Below are 17,282 nucleotides of genomic sequence, written 5' to 3' on the forward strand. Positions count from 1 at the left end.
AGTCAAACTCTGTTAAGTAGAGCCCATCCATAGGGAGTCAGAAAGCTGGGCACCTTACAATCCTCCTTGTCCCTCTTTCCCCTCCTCCGTTACAGGATCAAAGCAACACAGAGATTTTAATCGGAGTGATGTCAACTGGGATTGTCACCTATAAGAACAGGGTACGAATCAACTGCTTTCCATGGTGAGTCAAATCAATTGAGTATGTTTCCACATTCAGCCACATTCTCCATATAGGGGAGCCATTGGATGAGACACACAGAACCTAAGGAGTATTATAAATTGGGTGGTTCGAGCCCTGAACGCTGATTGGCTGACAGCTGTGGTATATCAGACCGTTTACCATGGGTATGACAAAACATTTATTTGTACTGCTCTAATTACGTTGGTAACCAGTTTATAATAGCAATAAGGCACCTCGGGGGTTTGTGGTATAAAGCCAATATATCACGGCTAAGGGCTGTTTTCAGGCACTCCGCGTTGCATCGTGACTAAGAACATCCCTTAGCCGTGGTATATTGGCCTTATTGCTTAAGTAACAAACAGTAGTAGCAAACATAGCATGAAAGCCCTTATGGATGAATAGCGTTTATGATGCTCTGCTACTTTTCATGGCCCAGATTCAGCCATAACTTACTCTAGCTCTACTGTAATGTGACAACATGAGCCCTCTCCCCACTGTTTGATCTTGCCCTACTCCCTTTGATGGTACAGTACAGTGAGAGTTTATCTTCATGAAAAGAGACTTCTGCAGAAATGAGTAATAGTGTAATTGTGTCAGGTTGCGACAGTGCGGTCTATATTTAGATTCTCTCTCTGAGTCATGCTTTAAGGAACCAGGGAAATAGGCCAGCAGGCACAATGGAACTTTAGAACACCTGAAAATGATTTGTTTCTGATTGAAGAACGGAGGGGATTCTTATGGATGATAACATGGGTGGAAAGGGGAGTATGTATTCTATAAGCTTATCCAGTGGCTTCAGAATACTGGATAAGGTCTCTATTATGTAGGAAATAAATGAGAGATTCCTTCCTATGGGTGGTAAAAGCTTCTTTTTCTTTCTTTCAGGCTACAGATTGTAAAGATCTCGTTTAAATGTAGACAGTTTTTTATTCAACTCCGAAGAGAGTTGGTAAGTATGTCCTGGTTTCAACTGTGATTTTTACATCCCTACTATTCTGCCCTACCGAGCAAAAAGGCAGTAACTGCTCATTTGGTTGATGTCATTTTTGCTACATTAAATCCATGCTTAATCATGTGGACAAGTATCCTGCCTCTATTGTACTGTGTTTTGGAGAAAATGGGGTTCATGTTAGCAGTAACTGCGTAAAGTTACTGTGAAACCGAGGTAAATAAAAGCCATTTCTCTCAGTTCCACGCTATGGGCAGTTACCGCCTTTCTGCTTGGTAGGGCAGTATTGTGCGAGCTCAAATTCTCTCTCTTCTCTTATTCATATTGGAGAATACATAATGCACGTTGTGTGTGCGCTAGGCTGGTCATATGAAACTAAATCTAAAAGGATTTGATCCCAACGAGGGCGTCTAGCAGTGGAAGACACACAAAAACACCTGGTTGAATAATGCAAGCCAAGGAGACCTTTGAAAGCAGTTGTACTGTACTTGATATCTAGATTAAATGATGTCATGCGCTATAATTCATGTATCCGAGTAGAGAAGTATTACAGAGCACACCATAGCGTCTGGCCTAGACGAAGCCATCTCATGGCCGCTATGCAATGCGAAGGGTGATTTCTTCCTCTGTATCCGTGTTCTTTTAGCTAGATCTGTGTGACATCAGTTGATCATGTGTGATAATCACACACACCTACTGTACCATGCTTCATGCTGTACTGTACACCTAAGTGTGCTGAGCCCACCACTAACCTCTCGCTCTCTCTTTCTCTCTCTCACGCTCTCTCTCTCGCCCTCCCTCTCTCTCTCTCCCTCTCCAGAATGAGAGCCGTGAGGCGCTGTTAGCCTTTAACATGGTGAACTACCGAGCCTGTAAGAACCTATGGAAGGCCTGTGTAGAGCACCACACCTTCTTCAGACTGGACCGACCCTTACCACCACAGAAGAACTTCTTTGCACATGTCTTCCAACTGGGCTCCAAGTACCGCTACTGGTGAGTGGGCCTGGGGAATGTGTCACTGTGTCCCGAATGGCACCCTATTCCTTATAAAGTGCACTACTTTAGACCAGGCCCTGGTCAAACGGAGTGTACCATGTAGGGAATATGGTGCCATTTTGAAGTGCATAGTCTCTGGTGACGTTAGCCTTTAGCCGATTTGGTCCTTGGTGCTGAGGTTGAGAGAGAGTCAGTGATCAAGTTGGGATCACAGCAGGCAGAACTGGCTGTAATGATGGCGTTTCAACCAGCTTTTCCCGCTAAGATTATGTTTGTTTGTCAATGTTTACATGAGTCTTGTGCGCGATAGTGTGTGTAACTGTATAGCTGCTGCCTGAAGGTGTCTAAACCTCACCAGAGAAAACAGTACACTCTTAGAAAAAGGGTTCTGCGGTTGTCCCCATTGAAGAACCCTTTTTGGTTCCAGGTAGAATGCTTTTTGGAACCTTTTGGGGGTTTCATGTATAACTCTTTCCACAGAGGGTTCTACATGAAACCCCCAAAAGGTTCTACCTAGAACCAAAAGGGGTTCTTCAAAGGGTTCTCCTATGGGGAAAGCCGAAGAACCCTTTTTTGGTTCTAGATAGCACCTTTTTTTCTAAGAGTGTAGGCTACACATTACCTAATCCTTTCAATTTCCCCTGACTCACTCAGTTCAGATCCAGTCCTCCCTAATTGGTGTTGCCATCAGGATAATACCATCATAATTTTGCTGAAGCATATTTACATTTTTGTACCAATCATGACGGTGCCATTTGACCCATTGTGCCGCGTATCACAGAAATCGTGTGGGCTGGTTTGCATAACACAGGAATATGTTTACTGTGACTCCTACAACTGCCAGTAGAGACCCAAAGCTCCAGTCCTCTCAGCTTTCCCAATGCCATGTCACGACGTATGAGTGACTGACAAATAGTGTGACAGAGTACAGAGAGCTGTGGTTTCACACACTGGGGCGTGTCCCTCTTAATACGTCCTGCTGGCTCACTACACACATTTTTTAAATGTCTAAAAAAGTAGGTAGTGCAACACTGGTTTGGTCCCCTCTTATTCCAGGAAATGAAAGTGTGAGGGCAGAGGTTGGTGGTGAGTGTTTTCCATTAAATGTTAAAAAGATCGTGTTTCTGTGTTATATGCAGTGGTAGGACAGAGGTGCAATCTGTCCAGTACGGCAAGGAGAAGGGCATCAAGGACAGGGTGTTCGCCAGGTAAGACACATTCTGAAGCCCAAATGAAGTGACACTATTGCTTACTGATACTAAGAGAATGACGTCAGAAATGTGAGAACATGAAGAGACGGGGACGGAGGAATCTTACACTGAATAAGGAGCAAAAGTCTAATGAGTGGGAAACCGTTCTCATCCTGCTTAATTGAAATCTGATGAACATGTTACCTGCTGCAATCTAATATATCAATAACAATGAGCTCCATATCATCAACCCATCAGGTCTCCCAGTAAGCCCTTGGTGAGGAGGCTGATGGGTGGAGGGATGGACTGGGAGTCAGTCAGCCGGAACTCCAGAGCCTCTCTGTCTGACGACCGGCTGGAGACCCAGAGCCTGCCCACACGCTCCCCACCAGGCACCCCCAACCAGTGAGTAGCCATAACCCGTAGTGTAAGCAAACAGTACATTCCTTAGTGTCAAATCAATGAGCGGGACTGAACAAGTGCACACTTCGGGGAGACGGAGGGTAAAGAAAATTGGGCTATAGATGTAACCTACTGTTGAGGAGGAGGAGCGATGTCAAGTAACTCTAAATAACCTTGGATGACAGTACACTCGGGTACCTTACATGGCACTCCCTCCTCCTCTCTCCTCTTGTCTCAGCAGGAACTCCAAGTTTGCACAAGAGCGCCTGCGGCCGTCCTCCGTGGGACACCTGCTGGACCATGTGCTCTACTACGACCATGCCTCGCCCTGCCCGACCTTCACCAATCACAAGTCAGCCTCCTCAACCCAGGCCAACTCCATCAGCCTAGATTCTACCCCGTAAGTCTGTCTGCCACACACGCCCACGCACACACAGCCCTGAGTCATTTCAAACCAAAACATCAGAAAAAAGAAGAAACATGGACACCGCTCTTGATAGTATCACTGCTCTTTAATTTATACGCTTTAGGTATCGGCCTCAAGGCCTCCGTCAGAGCGTTGAGGCCGATACCTAAAGCGTATTAAAGAGCAGTGATACCATCAAGAGCGGTGTCCATGTTTCGTCTTTTTTTCTCATCTTATTCAACTGTTACCATGCACCTGCAACAAAGACCAGCTCAGATGTGCTTTTGAATTTTCAAACCAAAAGACCAGGCCATGAGCATCTCTTTCATCGAGACTTGATCGGGTTGAATGTCCTCATACCGTAAACACACACACACACACACACACACCGCCCTCTAATTTCGATGTCTTTACAAACCATTTGTTTTTATTATGTAAATACCCCGGGGCTGTAGCACCAAGCTCCGGCTGCCTGACGACTACAAAATAGGCCTCTTTCATGGCTGTCATTTAAGCGTCCATAATGAGGTTGGTGCTTGGCAGGCAGGCCGAAGCCAAAGAGCTGCAGCAGTAGGTTGGGGCTGCAGGCACATCACAATGGTGAATGCTTGTTATGTTAATAACACAGACAGAGTGGGCTGAACCATTGCAAATCTTCTTATAACATCAAGGAAATATGCCATTACCTCGTTTCTCTTTCACTCTTGTGAAGGATGGTGACACACAGACAGTATTCTCTGAAAGAGCAGAATTCTTTGAAGTGGTTTGGCGTGTTTGTTTCGACTTGGATCGTTTTTTTTTCTCTCTCTCTCTTCTCTCTCTCGCTCGCTTGCTGTTTCCCTCTTTCTTTGGATAGGCACTTCCTCAGTGTACCTGTGCCTGTCGTTTTTGACCTTATCGCTCTCTGTGGTCCTCTGTGCATCTCTGTGACTCCTTTTGAGGAGTCCATAGCACTAGGCGCTGTTTATTTTGGTGAGTGCTGTCCCAACCAGTTAACCTCCTCCAATGCAGCTCAGGGCTGCTCCGAGGCAGACAGCAGGCTAGACAACATGGATGCTCTCAAGCTGAGGGTAATATGCTGGTTGGACACACAGCGCCTCTCCCAAGGGGCTCGTAAGCTGCTCTAGTCCACAGGTTGAGGCTATAGCACTGAGCAATGATAGGAAATAAGGGGGAAGAGTTCCTATGAACTGAGAAAACTCTCTGCTCTGACTGAGCCCTGTAATGATTCAGTGTACACAGAAGATGATCATTGCCTTCTGAGAAATGGGGTCAGGTGAAAGGACCATATTCCATTGAGAAGTTAAGCTCTGGAACGTTACAGTTTCCACTGTGCAGTTAATGTTGAGTCAGAGAGCTCTCGACTAAGCGTGTGTGTTTCCAGGTTCACGTATAACCTTCAAAAAGGGGGAAAGCACACGCAATAACACGCTTAATTTATGTATTTATTGACTTGTTCTCAATAAAGCCAGCACTGGGTTGAGGTTTGAATATGTATTCTGTATTCGAATTTTGCCGCAAGGACTCATTTGGATTTGTCTGTGTCCAGGTCACCAGACTCGACCGTCGACGGCCAGCCGCCCGCTCTTCCCCCTAAGCAGACCAGGAGGCCTCTGTCCAGCCAGTCCCAGTCCCACTCTCAGCAGGAGTTGGACAACCACATCAATGAGCTGTACGACACGCCTCTGTCAGAAGACAAGACTATGGTAGGAGAGAGACCTCCGCGCGCACGGACGCACACTCGCGCGCACACGCTGCCGTTTCGTTTGACTAAAACGTTGTTTTGTGCTCTGTGTTTCTTCTCACTCTCACAGCCCAATGGAGTGCTTCCTCATGACAATCTGGTGTTCATTAAAATGTGCCCCGACGAACAAGGACGATTTGGATTCAATGTGAAGGGTGGGCTGGACCAGAAGATGCCTGTGATCGTGTCCCGAGTGGCCCCGGGAACAGCGGTACGTGTCCTACTACCTGGGCCACCGTCACTGCCAAACCCCTGAATTTCTCAAATGACCTTCACATGTAATGAATAATGAAAAACACACTGTTCTCTTCTATTCTGTTTTAATGCCCTCCCCAGGCTGACCTGTGTGTTCCCCGGCTGAACGAGGGAGACCAGGTGGTTCTGATTAACGGTCAGGACATCTCAGAGCACACCCACGACCAGGTGGTCATGTTCATCAAGGCCAGCTGTGAGGAGAGCGACTCAGGAGAGCTGAACCTGCTGGTCAGACCCAACGGTGAGGAGAGAACAGAACAGCCCTCTAACAGGCCTTGTGGTCCTTTACGGTCGTTTATGATCCTTTGCGGTCCTCTGTAGCTCAGTTGGTAGAGCATGTCAACGCCAGGATAGTGGGTTTAATTCCCCGGACCACCCATACATTTAAAAAAAAAAAAACATGCACGCATGACTGTAAGTCACTTTGGATAAAATCTTCTGTAAAATGGCATGTATATTTATTCAATTTTTTTACAGCAGGGTTTGTTAAACCATAGCTTGCCTGTCCCTGAAACAAGAGGGAGTGAGGAACTATAGCTTGCCTGTCCCTGAAACAAGAGGGAGTGAGGGACAATAGCTTGCCTGTCCCTGAAACAAGAGGGAGTGAGGGACCATAGCTTGCCTGTCCCTGAAACAAGAGCGAGTGAGGGACCATAGCTTGCCTGTCCCTGAAACAAGAGCGAGTGAGGGACCATAGCTTGCCTGTCCCTGAAACAAGAGCGAGTGAGGGACCATAGCTTTCCTGTCCCTGAAACAAGAGCGAGTGAGGGACCATAGCTTTCCTGTCCCTGAAACAAGAGCGAGGGAGGGACCATAGCTTTCCTGTCCCTGAAACAAGAGCGATTGAGGGACCATAGCTTTCCTGTCCCTGAAACAAGAGGGAGTGAGGGACCATAGCTTGCCTGTCCCTGAAACAAGAGCGAGTGAGGGACCATAGCTTTCCTGTCCCTGAAACAAGAGGGAGTGAGGGACCATAGCTTGCCTGTCCCTGAAACAAGAGTGAGTGAGGGACCATAGCTTTCCTGTCCCTGAAACAAGAGGGAGTGAGGGACCATAGCTTGCCTGTCCCTGAAACAAGAGCGAGTGAGGGACCATAGCTTGCCTGTCCCTGAAACAAGAGGGAGTGAGGGACCATAGCTTTCCTGTCCCTGAAACAAGAGGGAGTGAGGGACCATAGCTTGCCTGACCCTGAAACAAGAGCGAGTGAGGGACCATAGCTTTCCTGTCCTGTATTGGGTCAATACAGATCCACTATACTATAGGCATTGGTTTGATTAAAGCTGGAATCCTTTGCGGTGAAATGGCCACGTCCGTGTGGGATATTACAACAACAAGGACATTACTTCAAACAACAAGCACTGTTTCATTCCCTCAGACATGGTTGCACGCGTGATAGAGCAGCAGTGTGTTCTACGATTGATTTTTTATTACGTTTCTGGATGCTCATCTCCTTTTCAAAACCAAAACAACAACAAATGCGCCTGGGGCAGCCAGTGGCGCTGTCTCGCCTAATGTGGATCTCAGCTTTAAGGCAGAGCATCAGTCGGACAGTGTAATGACTTAGGAGGGACGTTTTTAATGTGGCTGCTGCCTTTTTGCCGTTCCCTTTTCTCTGTTTTGCTGTCGTTGTTGCTTAGTTTGTCTGAGTGCCTGTCACCTGCGATGGATGTGCAATGTTCAATCGCGCTGTCGTCCTTCCTGTCGTTCCTCCAGCCATGTATGACCTGGTGGAGGAGGAGAAGCTGGAGGATGGAGATACGGAGTCTAACTACCAGTACTCCCCAGAGAGGGCTCCCCAAGACCAGCCCCAGGACCAGCCCCAGCCAGACCACCACCCATCCTGCTGGAGAGACTCCATACTACAGCTGAAAGAAGGCTTGAGCACTGGGGCCGTACAGCAACAGTTTGATGTTAGTCCACATATACTACAAAATATATATATTTTTGTAGTTAACGTTAGGTTTAAAATCAGGTGTTAAGACTTCGTCGGTGACTCCCCGCATACCTGCCTTCAATACATGAGTCATCCCAATAAGTGGTTTAATTAATGAGGGTTGCAGGTAGCCTAGTGGTTAGAGCGACAAAGGGAAAAATCTGCCGATGTGCCAATGAGCAAGGCACTTAACCCTAATTGCGCCGGGGTCGCCTTTGACAATGGCAGACCCTGGTCGTGACCTCACTCTCTGAGGGGTGTCTCAGAGGGAGTTGGGATATGCAAGAAAACACATCAAATAGGACAGATATAAGCACCCACCAAATTATATTATAATTAAATGCCAAACTGCGTGTACTGGGTCCATACAGGCACAATTTGATCAAAGATTTTTGTAACTAACCCAAGATACAGCACAGCCTGTTTCCATTGGGAGCAAATTAAGCATAGTGGGTAGAACAAGCAAGGAGGTGGGCAAAGCCAAGCACGAGCTAGTGAGATCCTATTGGTGCATTTTAGCATGTATTTGCATAATTCCATTGGGGAACGCCTACTCTGTGAAGTGCTCATGTGCAATAACTAAATAAGCCTTTGCACTCCTAAACAATGCACTTTTTGGAAACGTTGGCAAAGGGTAAAGTTCACAAACTTGGTCCTTTCTTTCCGTAAACATATTGTTGTTTTGGGAACAAAAAACTGTATGGAGATCATGCTTCTTTGATGAGAAAATCTACAGAATGTAGGCCCAGTTCCATCTCACTCCATATTCTCCCACTGCTGGCCACCAGGCTTCCTCTCCTCACCATATCTGGTGGGGAGTGGACATTTCAACAGGATGCTTCAGATTTATACATCCAGTGTAACATCTGTCTCCTTGCTCTATCTGTGGTGTGATGTTAGTTCACTCATACTAACTATAGTAATATGCTTGTTGTTCACATGGGCCAAATAACTAGCGCTACCTCTGTGGCCCAATGGCCCCTGTGACTCTAAACTGCTCCAAGTCCACTTTGATGTTATTAAATGCAGTTGGTTATTCAACGTTTCCACTGGTTCTAGAATGTATTTCACATTGCACATGGCCAAGACTGATCAGATAGCATCTAAGTAATTTACCAGAAAGAGAGAGATGGAAGAGAGTAAAAAAGAGAGATGAAGGGAAATATTGAAAGTCTATTGCTTCCTGTTATTGTTCCACACTGTCTGAAACATTTCCTGTTTGTGTTCCACTGATGGGTTATCCGTGAGAATGTGGTTTAGTGTAACGTAGAAACCAAGCTCATGTCAAGGCCAGGTCTGAACTTCAGTTAACTTATGACAAATGTTAACCATTGTTTTTTGTTTGCGATGTTTCTCAGCAACTTTACCGGAAAAGGCCTGGATTGACAATGTCATGTGCCAAATTACCTCAGAACATTTCCAAAAATCGATATCGAGACATTTCACCATGTGAGTATACTGAACCATCAGAAGTGACATCTTCTGTTGCATATGCTGTACTTCCTCATACAATGATGTCAGTAAATGCCCTCTGTCTCACCTGCCTCCCCTTTCTGTCTTTTCCTGTATCTGCTGTCTCAGATGATGCAACCAGGGTTATTCTGAAGGGCGAGGATGGGGACTATATCAATGCAAATTACATCAATGTGAGGGCCTTCTCCCTTCTTCTTTTCTTGATACTCAACACTCTTTGATATATACGCCACAATCTTAGATTTTATTACCAAGACCGGACACCTTCCTTCGACCTAGGTAATGAATATCTCACACAGACAAAAACACCACCCGGAAAGAGACAGACTGACTTTGCTTGATAGATACTCACTTCTTAAAGTGTGTGTACATAGACTGAAACATGGATCATGCTTACATATATGAATTTGCCAATATGCAGCTATACATATGTGTATGTTTGCCAACCCATGCCATTCTCCTGACCCATAGATGGCGATCGCAGCGTCCAGTGCTGTAAACCGCTACATCGCGTGCCAGGGCCCGCTGCCCGCCACCTGCTCTGACTTCTGGAGGATGACTTGGGAACAGGGCTCCAACATGGTGGTCATGCTCACCACGCAGGTGGAGAGAGGACGGGTATGTCACGTCCCCAACCAGGGTTCGCTCTCTCCATTTCAGCCCCTTCCCAATGCTTTTGGTCTCGTTTTGGAATTTCTTGTGGTAACATATGAGGTGAAAATGAAAAACGTTTCCAATCCCTGCAAAGAAACTAGACAAACTATTATTCCACTTATCTCCAATGATCTTTTTGTTTCATTCCCAGGTGAAGTGTCATCAGTATTGGCCCAACTCTGGTGCCATCGCTACCCATGGGGACTTCCAGGTGTCCTGTGTGACAGAAGAAGGGAAATCAGCATTTCTGGTCAGAGAGATAACCCTCACACACCTGCAGGTAAGGACCATTTCTTGTATCATCTCTCGTGGACAGACTACGTAAACATCGAGCATCTGACCGAAATGACTTGAGATTTTATTTCTGGGTTAACCGAGATTACTTCTTGCACTTGGTGAAAACTGAATGAAAAACGTATAAAAACATAATCATACTAATTGACTGATTATATTCAGAGTGAAGAGAGCAGGCCGCTGACTCAGATCCAGTACATGGCCTGGCCTGACCACGGTGTTCCAGACGACTACACTGACTTCCTGGACTTTGTCAGTCTGGTCCGCAGAAAGAGGGAGGGCAAGGAGGAGCCGGTGATAGTACACTGCAGGTAAGGCCTAGTTCTTACACAAAATACTGCATACACTAACAAGGAAGCTCTTATCCCCTCAACTAACATCTGTAAGCCATATCGCTGTTGATACAGCTTTGAAGTAGGTCTAAGGCATTTTACGCAACATCTTTGAAGAATATAAGCCTTTGTACATCTGCCTCATAGCCTGACTTAAAGAAAAACAGGTTCCCTTTTTCTTCGAATCAGACGTTAAGACACTTTGCATGTTGTTATAGCAACAGTGATTGATGACAGTGTAAGTCGAGGGAAAGAGGGTTTGAATCCTCTTCTGTCATTGCTGCCCACTTCAGCCTCATCTCACTCACCTCGTCCTCTGTGTCTCTGTGCAGCGCTGGGATTGGTCGGACTGGGGTGCTCATCACCATGGAAACAGCCATGTGTTTGATTGAGTGCAATCAGCCTGTGTATCCGCTGGATATCGTGAGGACAATGAGAGACCAGAGGGCCATGATGATCCAGACCCCGGTAATCTGATCTGTGATGCATAGAAATGAGACTAAGAGAACAGCGGAGGCTCTCACCGCAATAGACGGGTTGGTTGTTTAGCAACAAAGCCGACACATGCGCAACTATGGGGCAAAACAGACGGGGTTGGCTTAGACCAGGGGTCTCCAAACTGTTCTAGCATGAGAGCGACTTTTAAAAGAATTGACGCGAGCTACAATTTTTTACATTTTATTATAGCTTTCAAATTGGCACATTCTTCTCTACCATGCAACTCTTCCCCGGGTCCTTGGTGTACAAGATAAACTCAGCAAAAAAAGAAATGTCCCTTTTTCAGGACCCTGTCTTTCAAAGATAATTTGTAAAAATCCAAATAACTTCACAGATCTTCATTATAAAGGGTTTTAACACTGTTTCCCATGCTTGTTCAATGAACCATAAACAATTAATGAAGATGCACCTGTGGAATGGCCGTTTAGACACTAACAGCTTACAGACAGTAGGCAATTATGGTCACGGTTATGAAATCTTAGGACACTAAAGAGGCCTTTCTACTGACTCTGAAAAACACAAAAAGAAAGATGCCCAGGGTCCCTGCTCATCTGCGTGAACGTGCCTTAGGCATGCTGCAAGGAGGCATGAGGACTGCAGATGTGGCCAGGGCAATAAATTGCAATGTCCGTACTGTGAGACGCCTAAGACAGCGCTACAGGGAGATAGGACGGACAGCTGATCGTCCTCGCAGTGGCAGACCATGTGTAACAACACCTGCACAGGATTGGTACATCCGACATCACACCTGCGGGACAGGTACAGGATGGCAACAACAACTGCCCGAGTTACACCAGGAACACACAATTCCTCCATCAGTTCTCAGACTGTCCGTAATAGGCTGAGAGAGGCTTGAATGAGGGCTTGTAGGCCTGTTGTAAGGCAGGTCCTCACCAGACATCACCGGCAACAACGTCGCCTATGGGCACAAACCCGTCGCTGGACCAGACAGGACTGGCAAAAAGTGCTCTTCACTGACGAGTCGCGGTTTTGTCTCACCAGGGGTGATGGTCGGATTCGCGTTTATCGTTGAAGGAATGAGCGTTACACCAAGGCCTGTACTCTGGAGCGGGATCGATTTGGAGGTGGAGGGTCCGTCATGGTCTGGGGCAGTGTGTCACAGCATCATCGGACTGAGCTTGTTCTCATTTCAAGCAATCTCAACTCTGTGCGTTACAGGGAAGACATCCTCCTCCCTCATGTGCTTCCCTTCCTGCAGGCTCATCCTGACATGACCATCCAGCATGACAATGCCACCAGCCATACTGCTCATTCTGTGCGTGATTTCCTGCAAGACAGGAATGTCAGTGTTCTGCCATGGCCAGCGAAGAGCCCGGATCTCAATCCCATTGAGCACGTCTGGGACCTGTTGGATCGGAGGGTGAGGGCTAGGGCCATTCCCCCAGAAATGTCCTGGAACTTGCAGGTGCCTTGGTGGAAGAGTGGGGTAACATCTCACAGCAAGAACTGTTAAATCTAGTGCAGTCCATGAGGAGAAGATGCACTGTAGTACTTAATGCAGCTGGTGGCCACACCAGATACTGACTGTTACTTTTGATTTTGACCCCCCCTTTGTTCAGGGACACATTATTCAATTTCTGTTAGTCACATGTTTGTGGAACTTGTTTAGTTTATGTCTCAGTTGTTGAATCTTGTTATGGTCATACAAATATTTACACATGTTAAGTTTGCTGAAAATAAACGCAGTTGACAGTGAGAGGACGTTTCTTTTTTTGCTGAGTTTATGGATTATCTGGTAATATAATGGTACATGAAAAATTCTAGGGGTCTGAATTTAGTTTTCTCTGTGAATTTTTTTCTTCAGTTTTTAACTGTCAATATTACAATAATTCATAGACAAACAACAGAAATTGATGTTCTGAGTCCATGTCAATGCCTAAATCACATCCGAAGACAATTTGAGGTCTGGAAAAAAAATACACAAATGTGTATTTTTGTGTGTAATTCTAGCGCATCTATCAAGAGAGGAATGTGTTGGCCTAAGCTATGTTTCTGCTGTTAAGCTGAATCTAGTTACTCTATAACGTTGGTGTCATCAGTACCGTTCACTCTTATTTAACCCCGGTCTCTTTGCTCTGTTTGCTTCCAGAGCCAGTACAGGTTTGTCTGTGAGGCGATCCTCAAGGTGTACGAGGAGGAGCTGGTCAAACCGCTGACGCCCACAAAGCCCCTGACACCCGTAGAGTCTCTGACGCCCACAAAGCCCCTGACACCCGTAGAGTCTCTGACACCCACAAAGCCCCTGACACCCGTAGAGTCTCTGACGCCCACAAAGCCCCTGACACCCGTAGAGTCTCTGACGCCTACAAAGCCCCTGACACCCGTAGAGTCTCTGACGCCCACAAAGCCCCTGACACCCGTAGAGTCTCTGACGCCCACAAAGCCCGTGACACCCGTAGAGTCTCTGACGCCCACAAAGCCCCTGACACCCGTAGAGTCTCTGACGCCCACAAAGCCCCTGACACCCATAGAGTCTTTGAAGCCCACAAAGCCCCTGACACCCGTAGAGTCTCTGACGCCCACAAAGCCCCTGACACCCGTAGAGTCTCTGACGCCCACAAAGCCCCTGACACCCGTAGAGTCTCTTACACCCACAAAGCCCCTGACACCCGTAGAGTCTCTGACGCCCACAAAGCCCCTGACACCCGTAGAGTCTCTGACACCCACAAAGCCCCTGACACCCGTAGAGTCTCTGACGCCTACAAAGCCCTTGACAACTTTAGAGCCCCTGACACCCACAAAGCCAGAGGTAGAGACAGAGACAGAGTCGGCTTTAGACCTTCTGGGACTGACTGACTGACTGACTGACTGACTGACTGACTGACATTGACTGACACAGGGCTGCATGGGCCTAAGCACCACCCTCTTCTTCCACAGCCTGTCTGTCTGTCTCCCTTTCTCAGTCACAATAGTTTCTTCCCACATCTTGAGTCTGGCCAGAGAAACTAGTCACAACCATGGAGACAACTACCGAACAACCACTCAAACTGGCCTGGGAGGGGAAACAGAGCACTGTTGCACTTTATGACGACAAAACGCGATACTTTGGAACGAAAGAAGAAAAAGAAGAACAGAGTTACGATGATCAACTGGAATTTGGGATGTTAGCAAGTGTCCCGGATCAAGAGAGAAGTGAGAAACAGAATAGTAGCTGGGTTGGATTATATTGCTGTAGTGTCATTACTTTCAGACTAACCTTCATAATGAACAGGACAACTCAATGGAAAGTGGACTGACGTTTGTTTTCAACCCATCAGTGCATCATCACCAGGTGTCATATCAGTGGTTTCTTCACAGACTAGTCTCTGTCTTTGATCACTCCGTAGACTTAAGAGTCAACGTTCTATTTTTAAATCAAAACTATTCATCATCAACTAAAGATCCGTTCAGAAGTGTGTCGACCCTCTCTGTAAGGTCCTAGTAAAGCACTCTGACTTCTACTCTATGGCACTACTCATCTTATCATCTCATTATTTCCCTCATTGAGGCTATAGGTTGTCTGATTGTTTCGATCAGATGGGTACTTTTTTGAGCTTTTATATTTATTAGTCTGCAGGTTGGAATCATCTCCAGCGCAAGTTCTTACAGCTCCAAGTCCTTTGTGAAGGCGTTCCAAACCCGGGTAAAGGCAGGGTAGGTTCGGAGCAGTGGAGGCTGCTGAGGGGAGGACGGCTCATAATAATGGCTGGAGTGCGGTCATTGGCACGGTATCAACCACATGGAAACCACGTGTTTGATGCCATTCTTTCGACTCTATTCCAGTCATTGTTATGAGCCGTCCTCCACTCAACAGCCTCCACTGGTCAGGGGAGGCATCCTGCCTCCTTTACCATCTCATTAGCTGGTTACCTGTCATTGAGCTCGGCACTACGTGGTGGTGGTGTTGCTGCTTTTCTTTGAGGCAGCTATTCAACTTTGATTCGAGATGGCTCATCATGTGATGTTACATCGGTCTCTCCAAGATACTATGCGACTAGCCCAAATCTGGGTAGTATTTTTATGCAGGTTTTGTTATTGCTAGTAACATGATCTTGCCATGCAGGATTGGGTCGGTACAGTACAAAGGTGGTTTATCAAGTGTCATTGCATCAGATTTTGAAATTGAATATGAGGTATTCAGAGCTCTCTGAATAAGAGTATTGGGGGTTTTGGTACCATGGTACTGTACATCGGGATTTTATGCAGTTGGTGTACAGTACATACAGACGGTACAGGACCAATAGGTTTTTAGCCTTGTGAGTAAAACAAAATGTTTTCAAATTAACCATGTGTTGAAAAGCTATAAGGCTCAAGCGATAGATTTGCTTCTGATATTTTTACAAGAGACCCTTTTTGCTTCTTGGGAATGGACAGCACTTTTCAACTGAACGTGTAGCATATTTGCTGCTATGCATGATTAGACCCCCAAAAATTATTTTGGAATTGTATATAATTGTATACATTTTTGTTGGATGTAGACACCACTATAGGAAATGTAAGCTTATATGGTGTCATCTAGATTTGTGTAATGTAACTAGTGTAAATCTACTATGTTATAAATTAAGACTTAATGAAATTAAAATAATGTGAGACAAAGTTATTTTTATAAGAACAGAAAAGTTCAAAACTTTTCCACTGTAAAGTCCTGCTGGAATTAGACATTATTGTTATGGGAAAGCATTGCAATAGATGTATGCTGTGTAAAAGTGCTCTCCATAAGTCCAGTGGCAGTGGAAAGAATTGGGACGGGCAACATGAAGCTCTGTACACTGACAAATAGATGAATTAATCACCATTAATACTGTTATCTTTTGACAATTTAAACCCGCATAGTGATTTTATTCCCATGATTTCTGGTTGAATCAATAGATGTGATTGTGCTTTTGAAATCAGAAAGCTGGCTTGGTCAAACTTAATGTTGCTGATACTTCTGCAGTTGGGTTTGTGCAGTACCTTGCTGACAATGTTTACAATGGTTTGTGAGTTAGTTTTGTGATTTAAAAAGGATGTGTATCTACTGAAAGTCAGTGTGTTTACAAAAGCTGTTGTGCGACAGGGAACTTCGGCCCAATCAGATCACCCACCACTGTGTCCCCAATGGCACCCTATTCCCTATGTAGTGCACTACTTTTGACCGGGCTCTGGCCAAAAGTTGTGCACTAGATAGGGCGCCATTTGGGACTCAGACGGTGTCTACCACTTCACCATGAAATAGACTGAGGCACTGGAATGTTTATTTTACCAGGTTGTCCCATTCAAGGTCCAACACCTCTTTTTCAAGGGAAACCTGGATCATATGTTTGGTTTTTATTGCGCGATGCTTTTCTACCTGATCATCATCATCATCACTTAGTAATAGTACAACATTCTGCACAACTGTGATGTAAATATAAGCTTCATCTGTGAACTAGTGAAATATATTTAAAGATCAATCAGGAGGATGTACAAATGTAATGTTTGTGGTGAAGCTGTACAGAATTTGAATGTATCCATCTCCATCTTTTAGTTTGCTCGAAAACGTAAGGGATGTACAATTTTACTTTTGAGGGGAAATATTTTTCATACTACTGTACTTGTAAATGCAGGTAAATATCAGATTCTCAATTGTGTCTCAATGGGCTCTGCCTGGTCTGCGACATGCTCTGTGTTTTTGTTGTAAATAGGAGCCATATCATGTCAGTGAAGTGCCAATGTTCTGTAAGTAAAGTCTAATTTCTGCTGTATTTTTTTGTTGACATGGTCCTTTCTTTCTATGCCTTGACTGTGAATATGTACACAGCACCAACACTGCTTCATTTGCCTTTCCACATTCACCATTCTAGATTCAACACTGCAGCAACAACCACCATAGAATCAGAATTCTGCCCATTCTATTTCTACTGTATACAGTCTTTTCTATGATGTGACAATACAGTATGTATACAGTAACACTAATAGCCAGGTCAGGTTAGGGCAGTCAGCTGGGAGTGGAG

At 45.6% G+C, this 17,282-nt stretch overlaps 1 protein-coding gene across 4 annotated transcripts in view; it reads left to right on the plus strand.

Moving 5' to 3' along the window:
* The window catches only part of LOC129859582 (tyrosine-protein phosphatase non-receptor type 4-like), a 37,123-nt gene extending 20,090 nt beyond the window's left edge, over positions 1–17,033 (plus strand). For 2 of the 4 annotated variants that reach the window (XM_055929513.1, XM_055929515.1), the window contains exons 10-26: positions 96–184; positions 1,070–1,133; positions 1,954–2,126; positions 3,269–3,337; positions 3,578–3,724; positions 3,960–4,121; positions 5,677–5,833; positions 5,942–6,082; positions 6,208–6,367; positions 7,840–8,036; positions 9,418–9,508; positions 9,641–9,705; positions 10,004–10,150; positions 10,338–10,466; positions 10,643–10,791; positions 11,145–11,280; positions 13,421–17,033. In XM_055929513.1, the coding sequence (XP_055785488.1) occupies positions 96–184; positions 1,070–1,133; positions 1,954–2,126; positions 3,269–3,337; positions 3,578–3,724; positions 3,960–4,121; positions 5,677–5,833; positions 5,942–6,082; positions 6,208–6,367; positions 7,840–8,036; positions 9,418–9,508; positions 9,641–9,705; positions 10,004–10,150; positions 10,338–10,466; positions 10,643–10,791; positions 11,145–11,280; positions 13,421–14,131 (2,787 nt within the window). In that variant the 3' untranslated portion in view covers positions 14,132–17,033. The remainder of the gene's footprint in view (positions 1–95; positions 185–1,069; positions 1,134–1,953; positions 2,127–3,268; positions 3,338–3,577; positions 3,725–3,959; positions 4,122–5,676; positions 5,834–5,941; positions 6,083–6,207; positions 6,368–7,839; positions 8,037–9,417; positions 9,509–9,640; positions 9,706–10,003; positions 10,151–10,337; positions 10,467–10,642; positions 10,792–11,144; positions 11,281–13,420) is intronic. The other 2 variants (XM_055929514.1, XM_055929516.1) reach the window with 1 other exon arrangement.
* The last annotated feature ends 249 nt before the right edge of the window (positions 17,034–17,282 follow it).

This window comes from Salvelinus fontinalis, chromosome 7, assembly GCF_029448725.1.
Source record: "Salvelinus fontinalis isolate EN_2023a chromosome 7, ASM2944872v1, whole genome shotgun sequence".
NCBI classification, from domain to species: Eukaryota; Metazoa; Chordata; class Actinopteri; order Salmoniformes; family Salmonidae; genus Salvelinus; species Salvelinus fontinalis.